At 50.4% G+C, this 16,131-nt stretch overlaps 1 protein-coding gene across 2 annotated transcripts in view; it reads right to left on the bottom strand.

Moving 5' to 3' along the window:
* PKD1L2 (polycystin 1 like 2) overlaps positions 1-16,131 on the bottom strand; it is a 108,162-nt gene that overhangs the window by 49,101 nt on the left and 42,930 nt on the right. The window contains exons 15-22 of one of the 2 annotated variants that reach the window (XM_031658066.1): positions 14,345-14,490; positions 13,475-13,669; positions 10,621-10,752; positions 7,305-7,487; positions 5,575-5,699; positions 4,350-4,476; positions 3,296-3,427; positions 316-538 (exon numbers count right to left, since the gene is read on the bottom strand). In XM_031658066.1, the coding sequence (XP_031513926.1) occupies positions 316-538; positions 3,296-3,427; positions 4,350-4,476; positions 5,575-5,699; positions 7,305-7,487; positions 10,621-10,752; positions 13,475-13,669; positions 14,345-14,490 (1,263 nt within the window). Of the gene's footprint in view, positions 1-315; positions 539-3,295; positions 3,428-4,349; positions 4,477-5,574; positions 5,700-7,304; positions 7,488-9,775; positions 10,484-10,620; positions 10,753-13,474; positions 13,670-14,344; positions 14,491-16,131 lie in introns of those variants that run through there. The other variant, XM_031658068.1, reaches the window with a different exon arrangement.

Below are 16,131 nucleotides of genomic sequence, written 5' to 3'. Positions count from 1 at the left end.
GGTTCGGCCTCCCAAAGTGCTAGGATTATAGGCGTGAGCCACCACACCTTGCTGAAAGTGGAAATTTCGATAGTTCCCTCTCCCAAGGGTTGTCATGAGGATTGCAATGAGGTCAGTTCCATATGAGCTTGTAAACTTCCTCGGGGCATATAGTAAGTGCTCACCTAATGTTGGCAAATAGTAACACCAACAAAAAATAAGCCACTGAATGTGTGGGGTGGTTTTTTTTCTTTGCTTTTCTTGCTATGGCTTCTGATTCCCAAGTGAAGCTGATCATACCCCAGGCAGCAGCTCAGGAAATGGTCACAGGCCTACCTGAAGCCGCCATCGGTACGAGGTAAGTTTGGGCATCGTAGCTGCTCTTGTTGGGGTGGTAGCCGTAGCCTAGGCTGAGCGTGAGCGCGATGTCCGGTCTCCAGTGCAGCTGAATCCCCAAGGTTGCCTCCCCTGAAGTCACGTTCACCCACAAAGCTTCAGGACTGGTCAGGTTCAACACGGTTGGCTGGCTGTGTCCTTGTGAATGCCGGGGCAGCAGGATCTGTGCTCAGAAACAATCCTATTGAAGGGATGCCAGGAAGGCAATGCCAGCCCATGGGCATCAGGGCTGCTGTGCAGAGCTGTGTGGCCTGAGCACCGGGGAACCGAAATCCAGGCCGGGCTTTGCTCATTGTATTAGTGTCCTATGGCTGCTGTCACAAATGACCATCGTGGGAAGCTTAAGACAATACACAGTTGTTATCTTAGAGTTCTAAAGGTTGGAAGTGCAAAATCAGTTTCCCAGGGCTAGGGGAGAACCTGCTTCCCTGCCTTTTACGGCTTCTGGTGGCTGCCTGCATTCCTTAGCTCACAGCCCCTTCCTCGCATCACTCCAGCCTCTAGCTTCTGTCATCAAGTCACTTTTTTGTCTTCTGGAGTCACTTCCCTTTCTGCCTCCCTTTTATAAGGACCCTTGGGATGACACGGAACCCACCGGATAACCCAGGATAATCTCCCCATCTGAGGATGGGCAAGACTCAAGCACATCTGCAAAATCCCTTTTGCAGTTTTGTTTTGTTTTTGTTTTTAGACAGGGCCTGGCTCTGTTGCCCAGGCTGGAGGGCAATGGCATGATCACAGCTCACTATAACCTTGAACTCCTGGACTCAAGTGATCCTCCCACTTTAGCCTCCCAAAGTCCTGGGATTACAGGTGTGAGCTACCGCACCTGACCTTCCTTTTGCATTTAAGGTGACATATCCACAGGTTCCAGGGATGATAACATAGACATCATTAAAAATTGTTATTGAATTAGGCATTGATGAGAAAATTGTAGAAGACTAGAATAAAATCATTAAAATTTTGAAAAACATGAACTTATATTGTAACATGGCATGTTTATGTTTTTGTTTAACTTTAAAGAAAATCTAACTGGATATTTTATTTTATTATTTATTTATTTATTTATTTTTTTTTGAGATGGAGTCTTGCTCTGTTGCCCAGGCTAGAGTGCAGTGGTGCAATCTCGGCTCACTGCAACCTCTGCCTCCCAAGTTTAAGTGATTCTCCAGCCTCAGCCTCCTGAGTAGCTGGGACTACAGGCGCCCGCCAGCACGCCCAGCTTTTTGTATTTTTAGTAGAGACGGAGTTTTACTAAACAGAAATGAGCTAATGCATGTCAAAGTGCTCTGCAAACTGTTTTACTGTTGGCCAGACTGGTCTCAAACTCCTGATCTCAGGTGATCCACTCGCCTTGGCCTCCCAAAGTGTTGGCATTGCAGGTGTGAGCCCTTGCGCGCAGCCTAACTGGACATTTTAGAGGCTGTGTAATGGGAGTGGTTTCTGTAATGAAGATAACTAAAATTCCAAACAACAGGTATATATAACCAGGAAAACTCTGGTTATCCAAGGATTGGTGAATGAACATACATTTATAGTTTTAAGTTAAGTACAATGATTAAGCTAGGGTAAGGACCTTTTTTTGTTTGCTGTTTTGTTTTGTTTTGTTTGTTTTTTTGTTTGTTTTGTTTTGTTTTGTTTTTGAGATGGTGTCTTGTTCTGTCACCAGGCTGGCAGGCTGGAGTGCGGTGGCAAGATCTTGGCTCACTGCAAGCTCTGCCTCCCGGGTTCAAGCCATTCTCCTGCCTCAGCCTCCCGAGTAGCTGAGATTACAGGCACACGCCACCACATTCAGCTAATTTTTGTATTTTTTTTTTTTTAGTAGAGACGGCATTTCACCACATTGGTCAGGACAGTCTTGCTCTTCTGATCTCATGATCCACCCGCCTCAGCCTCCCAAAGTGCTGGGATTACAGGCATGCACCAGCGCGCCCGGCCTGGTGCTGTTATTTTTTAAACCAATCTTGGTTCACTGCAGCCTCAACCTCCTGGGCATAAGCAATCCTTCTGCCTCATCTCCTGAGTAGCTGGGACCACAGATGCATGCCACCACACCTGACTAATTTTTGTATTCTTTGTACAGATGGTATCTCACATTGTTGCTGAGGCTGGTCTTGAACTCCTGGCCTCTAGTGATTCTCCCACCTTGACCTCTCAAAGTGCTGGGATTACAGGTGTGAACTACCATGACTGGCTGGTAAGTATCATTTTGAATGATTCTCTTCTTTAACCATTTTTAAAAAAAATAATTGGCCAACTTTCAATTTCAACCAAGTTGAAAAAGAAGACAGAGGCCGGGCATGGTGGCTCATGCCTGTAATCCCAGCACTCTGGGAGGCCGAGGCAGGTGGATCACCTGAGGTCAGGAGTTCAAGACCAGCCTGACCAACATGGTGAAGCCCCATCCCTACTAAAAGTACAAAAAATTAGCCTGGCGTCGTGGCGGGTGCCTGTAATCCAGCTACTCGGGAGGCTGAGGCAGAAGAATCACTTGAACCCAGGAGGCGGAGGTTGTAGTGAGCTGAGATCTTGCCATTGCACTCTAATCTGGGCAATGAGAGCAAAACTGCGTCTCAAAAACAAAAAAAAAAAAAAAAAGGAAGAAGAAGACAGAAATGTGGCCAGGCGCAGTGGCTCACGCCTGTAATCCTGGCACTTTGGGAAGCCAAGGAGGGAGGATTGCTTGAGCCCAAGAGTTCAAGACCAGCCTGGGCAATATAGTGAGAACTTGTTGCTACCAAAACTTAAAAAAAAAAAATCAGCTGGGTGTGGTGGCTTGCACCTGTTGTCCCAGCTACTTGGGAAGCTAAGTTGGGAGGATCATTTATGCCCTGGAGGCAGAGGTTGCAGTGAGCTGAGATCATGCCACTGAACTCCACCCTGGGCCCACCTGACTTCTGATGACACCCCAAACTTCTACCTCGATATTCTCCGACAGATTCTTCATAGGTATGAGCTGACCGCTAGGGCTGGTCACACGGAGGCCACCGACAGTCCCGCTGACATCGAAGTGGCTTCGGGCTGGAAAGGGGCTCTTTGGGAAACTCATCATCTGAAACCGAGAGCAAGGAGTGTTGGCCAAGGCCCCTGAGAAGGTGGCGGGTGAAAGGCAAGGTCCTCAGACTCAAGGAGCAGTAGCCCTGGCGTGTGGGGCAGGTGGGGCCTACCTTCCGCTGCCGCTGCTTCCCCTGGCATGTTTCCAGCGTCAGGGCTGAGGCCGCAGAGAGCCTGCCCTAGAGGATCCAGATCAGACTTGCTTTGGCTGAGCAATGACTGGACTGTAAAACCATCCAAGTCTTTTTTTTTTTTTTTTTTTTTCTTTTTTACACAGAGTCTCGCTATGTCACCCCGGCTGGAGTGTAATGGCACAATCTCTGCTCACTGCAACCTCCGCCTTCCGGGTTCAAGCGATTCCCCTGCCTCAGCCTCCTGACTAGCTGGGATTACAGGTGTGCACCACCACACCCGGCTAATTTTGTATTTTTAGTAGAGATGGGGTTTCATCATGTTGACTAGGCTGGTCTCGAACTCCTGACCTCAGGTGATCCGCCCTCCTCAGCCTCCCCATCCCAGTCTTTCTTCCCCAAAAGGCAGTAAGTCTTTAAGAGAAACACATTTGCTTTCATTAGGGCTCAGGGAGTACACGGTCAGATGTGCTTTAATTTGCGGATGGAAAAGAGCCTGGGTTGGCCATTTCCAAGTTATGGCACTAAGCTGGAAGAGCTTTATTTCCAGTGACTACCTGAATCAAGGCTGTTGGAGAATTTTGCAACACAATGGAAAGAGGGTGAATCTGGGAGCCCAGAGGTCTGGGTCTGAAGCCCGGCAGAGCCACTTACTTGTGGCTTTGCAAAAATCATTGAAGCTCACCGGCACAGTGGGCACCATCATACTCAACACAAATGAGCAAATGCCCGTGAAAGTGCTCTGCAAACTGTAAAGGCTGTCCCCAAGGACGCTACTGCTGTTGTTACCTTTATATCCACAGGCTCCTGGCCGTCCTCCAGAGAGCCGAGCAAGGAGGCAGTGGGCAGCATGAAGGTTGCAGAGTCTGCAGCATCCGTGCGCAGGGAGGAGCCTTGCCAACTCCAGGGTTGTATTCTGGCCACAAGGTGAGAACAGAAGTGGCAGGGGAGGGAGGAGAAAGTCAGTGTCGAGGAAGACCCCACACCTCCTCCACTACTGGGAGCCCAGCTTCACCATCAGAGTGGGGGTGTGTTTGGATCCCTATAGGTGGTTCAGCATGTTTGTTTCAGCAGAAGCAGCACAAGAGGCAGCTAGACTGGAGGCTCCTTGAGGGTGGGGCTTTGCCAGCCTTGTTTACTGCTATACCTCCAATGTCTACAGCAGCGCCTGGCATATAACAGGTAGTCCATCAATATTTTCACTGAATGAATAAATGAGCTTGGACGCAGATTTTTCTCCAGGGTTATCTTCCCTTCCTACCTTGACCTCTGATGCCATGTCTTGACCCAGCCCCATCTTTTCTGGTCTTTGACTTTGCCCCTTTCTGATTGTGTTGGGGACCCCATTTCAGATCGTTCCTCTAATCAGGATACTGCTTTGGGAAACTGTCTCTGAGATCTAAGAGGGAAACCCTGGCAGGAGGAACCGAGGCTTGGGGCAAGGGGTCCCAGTGTTGCCAGCAGCATTGTCCAGCTCCTGCTTGTCAGGTGGAGGAATGGATGGTGTGGAGCATCCCAGGTATGGCGTCAGTGCTCCATGAGCCCTGTGTGTGTGTGTGTGTGTGTGTGTCTGTGTGTGTGTGTGTGTGTGTGTGTGTATGAGCCCAAGGTAAGTGGATCTTGAATTCCTACAGGCCCAAGGAGCAGCGGCTGGCCAGACACACGCAGGGCATGGTTAACAGAAGTCTGGTCCTATTCATTCAGTCCCCTCGCCTGCACAGCTGCCATGTGACCATCTCTCAGGACTCCTTCAGGTGGATCTAACACTGGGCTTGGCCCCAGGCATAGAGGCAACTCCATGCCTCCCTTCCTGTGCTGTGCAAACACTCAACATGGTGACAAGGGGACCTTCTCTCAGTGGAAAGCCCTTCCCAGCTCTAGGTCCCATCACTTCTCCTTCTCCAAGTCTGGTCTCCTGAGCTCTGCCTAGCACAAGGTTTTGGAGTGCGGGTGTGGAATGAGCCAGGTTAGGGGATGAGCTTTCTTGGGGACCCATGGTGTAGCTGGTTTGTACCTGTTTGTGTACACAGAGATGGAGGGGGTGGCCAGCACGGCTGGAAGGCCCCCCGGAAGTTTTCCCAGCAGGAGGGCGGTCTGCACATGTTCCACAATTCCAAGCAGCCGCGGCACTGTGGCACTCTGGAAAAGGAGGCAGGAGGATATTGCTATGGACCTGCTCCATACGCCATCTTTGGTTACTGTCACCAGGCCAATGTGGGACCTTCAGGAGGGATTGGGAGAGGACAGAGAGGAGGGAGAAAGACGGCCTCGGAGGTGGCCCAAAAGCAGCACTCATAAAGTTTCCAGACTGGCTTCTGTGAGCCCATTCCATCCTCACAGTAACTTGGTGTGGCAGGGGCTTCACTAGCTCCACTGGACAGAAGGGGGATGGAGGCACAGAGAGGACAGGAGACTGTGGGAGGTCACACACTGATAAGGGGAAGAGCCCGGACTCATGGCGAAGCATATGGCTACGGAGCCTGTGTGCTGAGCTATCAGGCAATGTGGCTGTCTGGGCTGCTGACATCTGCCAGCACCCTATGGCTTGTTCCAGGGGAAATGAACAGCTGAGAGCGAGGCCATTCACCAGGTCTCCTGGGCTTCGAATCTGCTCCCCACCCATCCCAACTCCCAGATGAGATGCATCCTGACACCACGGCTGGTGCGGGGACCCAGGAAGGGCGGGATGTTTGCACAGAATTCCTATGGGGGCACAAATCGTATGTGTGTGTGTGCGCATGTGTGCACGCACATGAACACACAAGTGTGAGGGTGATGTCACTGCATGTGAATGGCAGTGTTTGAGCGTGTGTATGTGTGCGTGAATGTGAGCGTGGTCCTGAGCATGTATGTGCGTACAGTGTTTGAGTGTGCATAGGTGATTGCATGATTATGGAGCGTGCAACCATATGTGGCAGTCTGTATGTGAGTACATGTGACTGCATGGCCCTGTGTGAAGATGTGTGCGTGTAAATGTGTACCTGTGTGCAAAAGTGTGTTCTTCAGGCCATGTGAGAGTGTGAGGCCTCTCAGTGTGCGTGTGAGCTTACACGTGAGTGTGAGTGTGGTCCCTGTTTTTGTGTGTGTGTTTGTGGAGATTGAGTGTGTCTGAGTATGTGTGTGTGTGCATCCAAGCATCTTTGTGTGTTGTGTGTCTTTCACTTCTTCCTGAATAGAGGTGATGGCCCCATGTGACAAAGAACTGTGCAACAGCAAGAAATGGGTTTTGTGGCTCTGTCATTATGCCATCTAGGAGGCTATGTCCCCACCAGGATGCTGGGGCCACGTGAGACAGTGCTACAACCTGTTCTTACTCTGGCAGCTGCCTCTCTTCTGTGTTCTTGGTAAAATGAGCCAGGGGTTTACCCAGACCTCCTAGGGGGTCCATATGATCTCTCCATTTGGCAGCTTATTTGGGATGAAGCAGAGTGCCTTGATTTACACATGAGGAAAAGAGGCTTAGGTAAACTCTGTATCTTGCCCAGGTCACAAGCCTCCTAAGTGACAGAGGCAGGATTCAAACTCAGGCTGTCTCATTCCAGAGCCTGTGATTTGCCCACCACTCCACACTGCCTCCCGGAAGCCCTGCTCTCTGGAAAGTTTCTTACAGCTTTCAGGGCAACACCTTAACCTCTGTGCCTCAGTTTCCTCATCTGCAAGATGGGGGGAAAGCTCCACCTAGAAAAGCTGATGTGAGCTAAGCATTCAGAGTGTATGAGGTCTGCATCTGGCCTGGACACCCACCTGGCTGCCGCTGGCCTCCGCAAGTTCTTCTGGTCTGTTGCTCAGGGAAGCTTCCAGCACACTGCCCACAGCCTGAAACAGGTCCCTGGTGGCTGCCTGGCGCCTCTGATCCTCAGGGCGGGCCTTGGCACTCACTGTCAACAGGGCTTCACTGGCATGCTGTAGAGCCCAGCTGGCCTCCCACTGGGTTCACCCAAATAAGGAAAAGCAGTATGAGCCCCCGCTTAAGATAAACCATTCCTGTGTCATTCAAGGGACAAGGGAAGCAAGGAGGGGAACAAGCCAGGAAAGAGCTGGGCTAGACCTGGCATACAAGCTCCCTGTATCTCTGGTTTGAGACCAGGTCCTCCCACCTTACAGTCCTCTAAGATCCTTCAGGAGAGTAGTCTGGTCTGCCTCTGAATCCTTCCCAGAGTGCCCTGCACAGTGCCCAGCACATAGTAGGTCTTCAGGAACATTCAATGACTAGGGGATGGATGGATGGATGGATGGATGGATAAATGAAGGATGGATAGGCAGTTGGATAAATGGATGTATGGATGATAGGTGGATGGGTGGAAAATGGATGGATGGAGGATGGATGAATGGGTGGATAGAGGATGAATGGGTGATGAATGGACAGATGGATGGGTGAGTGGATGGATGGTAGATGGATGGATGGGTGGATGGTGGGTGGATGGTGGGTGGATGGATGAGTGGTGGGTGGACGGATGGATGGATGGAGAATGGAGGATGGATAAGTGGGTGGGTGGATAGATGGATGGATGATAGGTGGATGGATGAATGGGTGGAAGATAAATGGATGAAGGATGGATGAATGATGGATGAATAGATGGGTTGATGGTAGATGAATGAATAGGTGGATGGTTGTGTGGGTGGGTGGGTGGATGGATGCAGTACATATTCAAATTTTGTAGTTTTATATGTATTTGTGAAATTATTTGTCTAATGTCTGGCTGTCTCAGTAGTCTGAAAGGACCATAATGGCAGATGCCATGTCTACATGATTTGCTGCTGAATTCTCAACGAGTTGCACACTACCTGGCACATACTTGACATTCAGGAAGCATTTGTTAAATGAATGATGAAATTAATGCATGCATGAATGGATAGAAGGATAGAGTGGAGGATGTGTACAGGTACATGTGTATACAGTGTATATGCATGTAAATAGATGGATTAGCAAATGGATGTGTAAATGGAAAGTGTCATATCATGAATAAGCCCCAGAATCAAGACCAGCCTTGTTAGCTTCAGGCTGGAAGATTTTAGGGGCACAACCTCCCACCAGAGTGGGTGGGTCAAAGCCAGGACAGTTCTCTCCTCTTCTGTTTTTTCTTGTTGGTTTGTTTTTGAGGCAGAGTCTTACTCTGTTGCCCAGGCTGGAGTGCAGTAGCACAAGCACGGCTCACTGTAACCTCGAATTCCTGGACTCAAGTGATCCTTATGCCTCAGCCTCCTGAGTAGCTGGGACTACAGGTATATGCCAGTATTTAGGCTTTTTTTTTTTTTTTTTTTGGTAGAGATGTGGTTTCCCTATGTTGCACAGACTGGGCTTGAACTCTAGGGATCAAGTGATCCTACTGCCTCAGGCTCCCAAAGTACTGGCCCACTTTCCCTGTTTTTAGGGCTTCTTTTTATTGTTATTTTTTTCATAGAGTTTTGCTTTGTCACCCATGCTGTAGTGCAGTGGCACAACCATGGCTCACTGCAGCCTTGACCTTCTGGGCTTAATTGATCCTCCCACCTCAGCCTCCCAAGTAGCTAGCACTACAGGTGTGCACCATGATGCCCAACCAATTTTGTTTTGCTTTGTTTTTGTTTGTTTGTTTGTTTTTTGAGACTGAGTCTCTCTTTTTTTTTTTTTTTTTTTTTTTTGAGACGGAGTCTCGCTCTGTCGCCCAGGCTGGAGTGCAGTGGCCGGATCTCAGCTCACTGCAAGCTCCGCCTTCCGGGTTCACGCCATTCTCCTGCCTCAGCCTCCCGAGTAGCTGGGACTACAGGCGCCCGCCACCTCGCCCGGCTAGTTTTTTGTATTTTTTTAGTAGAGACGGGGTTTCACCGTGTTAGCCAGGATGGTCTCGATCTCCCGACCTCGTGATCCGCCCGTCTCGGCCTCCCAAAGTGCTGGGATTACAGGCTTGAGCCACCGCGCCCGGCCGAGACTGAGTCTCTCTCTATCACCCAGGCTGGAGTGTAGTGGCACGATCTCAGCTCACTGCAACCTCCACCTCCCGCGTTGAAGCCATTCTCCTGCCTCAACCTCCCGAGTAGCTGGGACTACAGGCGCACACCACCCAGCTAATTTTTGTATTTTTAATAGAAATGGGGTTTCACCATGTTGGCCAGGCTGGTCTCAAACTCCTGACCTCAGGCAATCCACCTGCCTCAGCCTCCCAAAGTGCTGGGATTACAGGCATGAGCCACCGTGCCTGGACTTTGTTTTGTTTTTGAAGGGATGAGGTCTCACTATGTTGCCCAGGCTGGTCTCAAACTCCTGGCCTCAAGCGATCCTCCTGCCTCTGCCTCCCAAAATGCTGGGATTACAGGCATCAGCCACCGCACATGGCCTATGGCTTCTTTTTTAACCCTTGGCTGTCAGAACCCTGGGAACATGGTGTTTTAATTTGAGTTCTCCAAGAAGCAGATCCTGGAGCAAGGATTTGAGAGCAAGTCATTTATTTGGAGATAATCCCAAGAAACACTTGTGGGGAGTAGGGGGTGTGAGACAGGGAAGGGTGGAAGCCAGTACAGGAGTGTGATCAAGCCCATTACCTGGGATTCACTCCTGCTTGGGATTATCCATCAAGAGGGTTGAGGGAGGTGGGGTATTTATACACCAGCTCCATTAGTCACTGAACACTGCATGAATTTGCAGCCATATGGGCAGGTAGAGTAGGCTCTGAGGGTCAAAGAAGACCCCCAGAAGGGTAAGGAAGGGCAGGAGCTGGCAGCCAGATGTCAGGCTGGCATGCACTGAAGTTGAGAACATGAGCAGTCAGTAGCAGTGACTGGACTCACACTTGGCCACCCAAATATTAATGAGATTCAGTTACTCCCTCAAGTTGCTCACCAGCAGATGGGGGAGTGAGAGTCTAGGCAAACAGGCCCTCTCACCCAGCGTGAGATACATGGGCTGCAGGAGGGGCGCCTTCCCATGAATCACCCATGCAGGACCCCTGGAAAGAAGATGGCAGAGGTCTTGGGAGCCCCAGGAGAGCCCTGTGACCAAGGGGCCCCTTCAACCTATGCTGATCACCTACCTGCCATGGAGGAGTGTGTCCCACGGTAGCCTCGGTAGATGGAAGCTACTCACCTGGGCCGAGGGTGTGAGTTCCCTACTCCGGCGGGTCACCTCTCTCAGCACCTCGGCCAGCTCCTGCACCCTCTGCATGTCCTCCAAGCTGCCGGTGACTGCAGACAGCGACCCCAGCACGTGCTCCCTGACCTTGGCATGGGGGAGAAAGGCAGGGAGAGGAAATGTAATTCCATGGCTCCATGAAGTACTGTCAGGAAGATGCAGGGTCAGGAGGGACCAGGCTTATGAGGAGGTTCTTTTTCTTTTTCTTTTCTTCTTCTTTTTTTTTTTTTTTTTTTTTTTTTGAGTCAGAGTCTCACTCTGTCACCCAGGCTGGAGTACAGTAGCATGATCTTGACTCACTGCAACCTCCTCCTCCTGGGTTCAAGCGATTCTCGGACCTCAGCCTCCTGAGTAGCTGAGATTACAGGTGCACACCACCACGCCCAGCTAATTTTTTGTGTTTTTAGTAGAGACAGGATTTTGCCATGTTGGCCAGGCTGGTCTTGAACTTCTGACCTCAAGTGATCCGCCTGCCTCAGCCTCCCAAAGTGCAGGGATTACAGGCGTAAATCACCACACCTGGCCTTTAGAACACCTGGGGGGTTCTAAAGCCCTGCAGACCTCTGTCTGCCTTGTATGATGTGTGATTAGGCAGATAACAGCCCTCTCAAGATGCCCACATTCACATCCATGAAACCTGTGAATATGTTACTGCGTGTGGCAAAAGGCACTTTGGCTAAGTCATTTTGGAGATGCAATTAAGTCTGAGATGGAGATTCTGAGATGGAGAGATTATCCCAGATAAACAGGTGGGACCAACATCATCACACAATCCTTCTAAGAGGGAGACAGGAGCGTTAATCAGAAAAGGAGATGGGTGATGGAGGTAGGGGTAGCGGGAAGACAAAGAGAGGGAAAGAGGATGAGGGAAGGGTGGGGAGAGAGAGAGGGAAAGGAGAGGGCTTTGGAGATGCTGTGTGGCTGGCTTTGAAGGTAGGAGTCAAGGAGTGCAGGTGGCCTCTAGAACCCGGAAAAGGCAAGGAATGCCTTCTTCCCTGGAGCCTCCAGGTTTGTAGCTCTGCCAATGCCTTAATTTTGGCCCAGTGGATCCTGCTCACAGCAGGCCGGGCCCATGGGGTCCTCCATGCTGTCTAGTTTGTTCCCTAAGCCCTGCGCACACCTCTCGCAACAGAGCCCTTGTTAACATCTTCTCAGCTGCCCAGTGAGAGTTTGACATCTGTCTTGTGCCAGGCCCCGGGCATTTCATGGAGAGACCGTGGGTTAGGCTGTGTGGTCTGTGTGCTTGGGGACCACAGGATGTCCAGGGGAAGTTTGCCATTTGTACTTCTCAGAGTGAATGCGACCAGGAATGACAGCTGTGTGTGTGTGAAAGTGTGTGAGTGTGAGTGTGTGTGTATGTGTGTGAGAGCATGTGTGTAGGTGTAAGTATGTGTGTGTATGAATGTGTGAGTGTGTCAGTGTATGTGTGTGAGCATGTATGTGAGTTTGTATGTGCATATGTATGTGTGTGTGTATGTGAGTGTGACCGTGTGTGAGCCCCTGTCAGTGTGTGTATGAGTTTGTGAGTGTGAGCCTGTGTCAATATGAGTGCATGTATGTGTTTATGAGTGTGTGAGCATGTGTGTCAGTGTGTGTGTGCGAGCATATGTGAGTGCGTGTGTGTGTGCATAAGAGTGTGTGTGAAAGTGTGTGTATGTATGTGTGAGAGTTAACGTGTATGTATGTGGCAGAGGGGATGGGGTAGGGAATGTGAAACAAAGGTCTGGGGTAAGAGGGCTGGAGGTGGAGGGGGATCCTCTAACCTGGGTTTGAACCCCGGCTTCACCACTTACCAGACATGGGGACCCAGGGAGGCACCTCTGATTCTCTTACCCTCTGTTTCCTCAGCTGTAACACAGATGGAGGCCTCACCATTTACCTCCCAGGGTTGTAGTGGGGAGTACAGATCCATGAAGCCCTCATTCAGGGCCTGGCAGCTCATAGCAGGTGCTTGATACATGTTAGTTTCTCTGTGTAAGCGATCACAATGACAATCCTGCTTTCTGTATTAAGTACCTACTGGGCCTCCAGCACCACACTCAGTACTTTCCTGCAAACATTTCAGGGGGCCAAAAGAAGTCTTTCTTCTCTTCTCCATGCCCACAGGAGTGTGTGTGTGTGTGTGTGTTTGCATGCACACACACATGCAAACTCATGTGGCACGCGCTAGGAGTGGACACAATCGTAGGTTCTGCAATACTTTATCATACTAGGTTGTAACATGGACCGGCCATTTTTGTGGATTAAAACTGGCTGAATGTTGGCGATCTTATCTAGTTTTTTAGTTGCAGGGATTGTAATTCTTATTTAACTCTTTCCACAATTGTATGAGGAGACTAGTATTCTTATTCCTCTTTTCCATATGGGGAAACTGAGGCTTATAAACTGAAACTGTCCCTGGCCTGTGACAATGCAAATGGTAAGTGACAAAGCTGGGACACCATCTGAGGTCCAACCCCAAACCACTACCCATGTGACCGAGGGCAGTCCCCTTTCTCCTCTGGGGCTCTGCCTTGTCATCTGAAACATGAAGGGGAGAGGGTGATGGGTTTTAAACTCTCCCCATCCCAGAGGCCTGTGCCTCCATGAGGGCCAGCCGAGAAAGCAGGTTACCAAGGAAGAAGGCATTTTCTTCGCTTTATGTCACTCACCCAAAAGAAGAGAGAGGGAGGTGGTGTCAGCCGCTTGGGAGACACCACAGGCTTCTCCCCGATCCATGAACCTTGGTGCACAGCCCAAATGGCCACACGCAGACCCTGGGGCCCCAGAGAAAGGGAATGAAAGGAGCCCCCCCTCTTCCCACGGGCACCTTCTGTCTGACGTCCATGCTCAGTGGCTGTCCTGAGCCCTGGCTTTTGTGCTTTTGGTTCAGCACGGAGGACACGGCCTTGGCCAGCTGGAGGAGCTGCTTGGGGCCACCCTCGCCTTGCAGAGATGTGGAGATTTTCTCTGACACTGCAGCCTGGAATGCTACATCCTCAACCCATGTGTCTCCGAGTGTCACCTGTTGGGAAATCAGAAATGTGCTCAGAACCTGCTAGGAAGAACCTGGCCTCTGAAGTCACATGGGGCCAGAGCAGGCTTGAATGCCTTTGGCCTCACCTGGGAGTTCTTGGGCACTTCCTGAGGCTAGAGGGCACCCAGACTTGCTCGCACCAGGCAGCTGACAGCCACCCATGCCAAGCCTTGGTCAGCTCCAGGCTGGCACAAGTCATTGCTCTACCACTGGCTACCCTCCTCCTCTTGGTCTCAACCTCTTCCGCCTCCACCCGGCCTCTGATGCTTGAAATCTTGGGATCTTATCCAGGCCCTTCCTTGAGTCCTTGTTGGCTAATTTTAGTCCTACTTCCTCTGAGCCCTTTGAAGGTGCTGGCCTAACTCATGCCAGAGTCATTCTCCAACCCTCCTCAACCACCAGCTCCCAGGACCCTCCCCCAATTCTGGCCACTAAATCATAAGATCTACAAACGTAGAGACCATGTCTGTTGCGTCCCTGGCTATACCCCCAGGACGTGGCCCATGGTAGATGCTCTGTAAATATTTGTGGAAGGAATGGATGAATCAGTGACTCATCTGGCTATGCCCCTGGCTATCTTCCATCCAGCCATCTTTTTGGTGAGGTTCATAAGGGTGGAGAATTTTTCTCAGTAAAGAAACAGTGGCCACTGCCACTACCCACCTTAGCCACAGCCTGGGTCTGCTGTGTGTCCCCTGCACGATTGGTGGCAGAAATAACTACTGTCAGCACAAAGTCATTGTTCTCCTTTCCAAGTGGCAGATACACTGATGGGAGGACAGGTTCAGGGCCACAGTGTAGGCAGGAACCTGGCAAGACCAGAAATGGACCAATGAGGGGGCATCTCTAAGCCCCAGGTACACTGCAACCCACTCAGGGAGAGCCTGATCACAGGGACACAAAAGTCACAGCTCTTTTTTTTTTTTTTTTTTGTGAGACGGAGTCTCGCTCTGTCGCCCGGGCTGGAGTGCAGTGGCCGGATCTCAGCTCACTGCAAGCTCCGCCTCCCGGGTTTACGCCATTCTCCTGCCTCAGCCTCCCAAGTAACTGGGACTACAGGCGCCCGCCATCTCGCCCGGCTAGTTTTTGTATTTTTTAGTAGAGACGGGGTTTCACCGTGTTCGCCAGGATGGTCTCGATCTTCTGACCTCGTGATCCACCCGTCTCGGCCTCCCAAAGTGCTGGGATTACAGGCTTGAGCCACCGCGCCCGGCCAAAGTCACAGCTCTTGAAGGCATAGTAGGCTCTTGGGATTCCACACTTTCATGTAAGAGACAGTCACATATGCTGATTTACTGTCTTCTCTAAGCAACTGCAGGTTGCTGTAACTTTGGAATAATTTTACTAAAATCCATTAAAAAATTGCAGGAAAAATATCCCATTTACAGTTTTTTTTTGTTTTGTTTTGTTTTTTTTTTTAAGTCAAGGTGGTAAACCAAATTATAAGAGGAAGAAAAAGAAGGAAGAGGAGGAGGAGCAACAATGACAACTTAAAAATTAGCTCAGGGGCGAGGAGTTCAAGACCAGCCTGGGCAACTTAGGAAGACCTTGTTTCTACAAAAAAAAAAATGTAAAAATTAGGTCTCGAACTCCTGACCTCAGGTGATCCAGCCACCTTGGCCTCCCGAAGTGCTGGGATTATGGGCATGAGCCACGACGCCTGGCCTGGGGCTCGTTTTTCTGTAGCCACACTTTCCTGCCTCCGTGCTCACTTGGATGAGGCAGGAGAGGTACTACAGCAGAATAGCCTATTGGAATTAGAGCAGCTGTCCTGGCCTTTCCCTCTGGCGGGACGCAGGTTTGAAATAAAATCCACTTACCTTGCTTGAACTTTTTCCTTTCAGACTCAGCCCCATTCACAGCCCTCTTAACAGCGGTGTGTTTCCACATCTATGAGACAGGGCACTATGAAAACTACACTCCCTTGGGTGTTACAGTAGCTGATGTGCCCTTTCCCTAACCAAGGTGCAATGTTTACACCATTGTGATGTTTCACGCTGGATTTGGGGGATCATCCTGCCAACACTCCTGGTACCTGACTTTGGAGGAAAATTACAACCTGACTAGAGCATTTTCAGAGCACAAAATGCCAAAGCCCTCCTGGGCACGTGGCTTACATCTGTAATCCCAGCACTTTGGGAGGCTGAGGCGGATGGATCACCGGAGGTCAGGAGTTTGAGACCAGCCTGGCCAACATAGTGAAACCCCATCTCTACTAAAAATACAAAAATTAGCTGGGTGTGGTGGCAGGCGCCTGTAATCTCAGCTGCTCGGGAGGATGAGGCAAGAGAATCGCTTGAACCCGGGAGGCAGAGATTGCAGTGAGCCAAGATTGTGCCACTGCACTCCAGCCTGGGCAACAAGAGCAAAACTCTGTCTCAAAAAAAAAAAAAAGACACACTAAAAAAAGAAGCCAAAGCCCACCAGGTGGAGATAAGGGCTCAGATGAG

The sequence above is a fragment of the Papio anubis genome, chromosome 18 (genome assembly GCF_008728515.1).
Source record: "Papio anubis isolate 15944 chromosome 18, Panubis1.0, whole genome shotgun sequence".
NCBI classification, from domain to species: Eukaryota; Metazoa; Chordata; class Mammalia; order Primates; family Cercopithecidae; genus Papio; species Papio anubis.
This window is presented reverse-complemented; position numbering and strand designations above follow the sequence as displayed.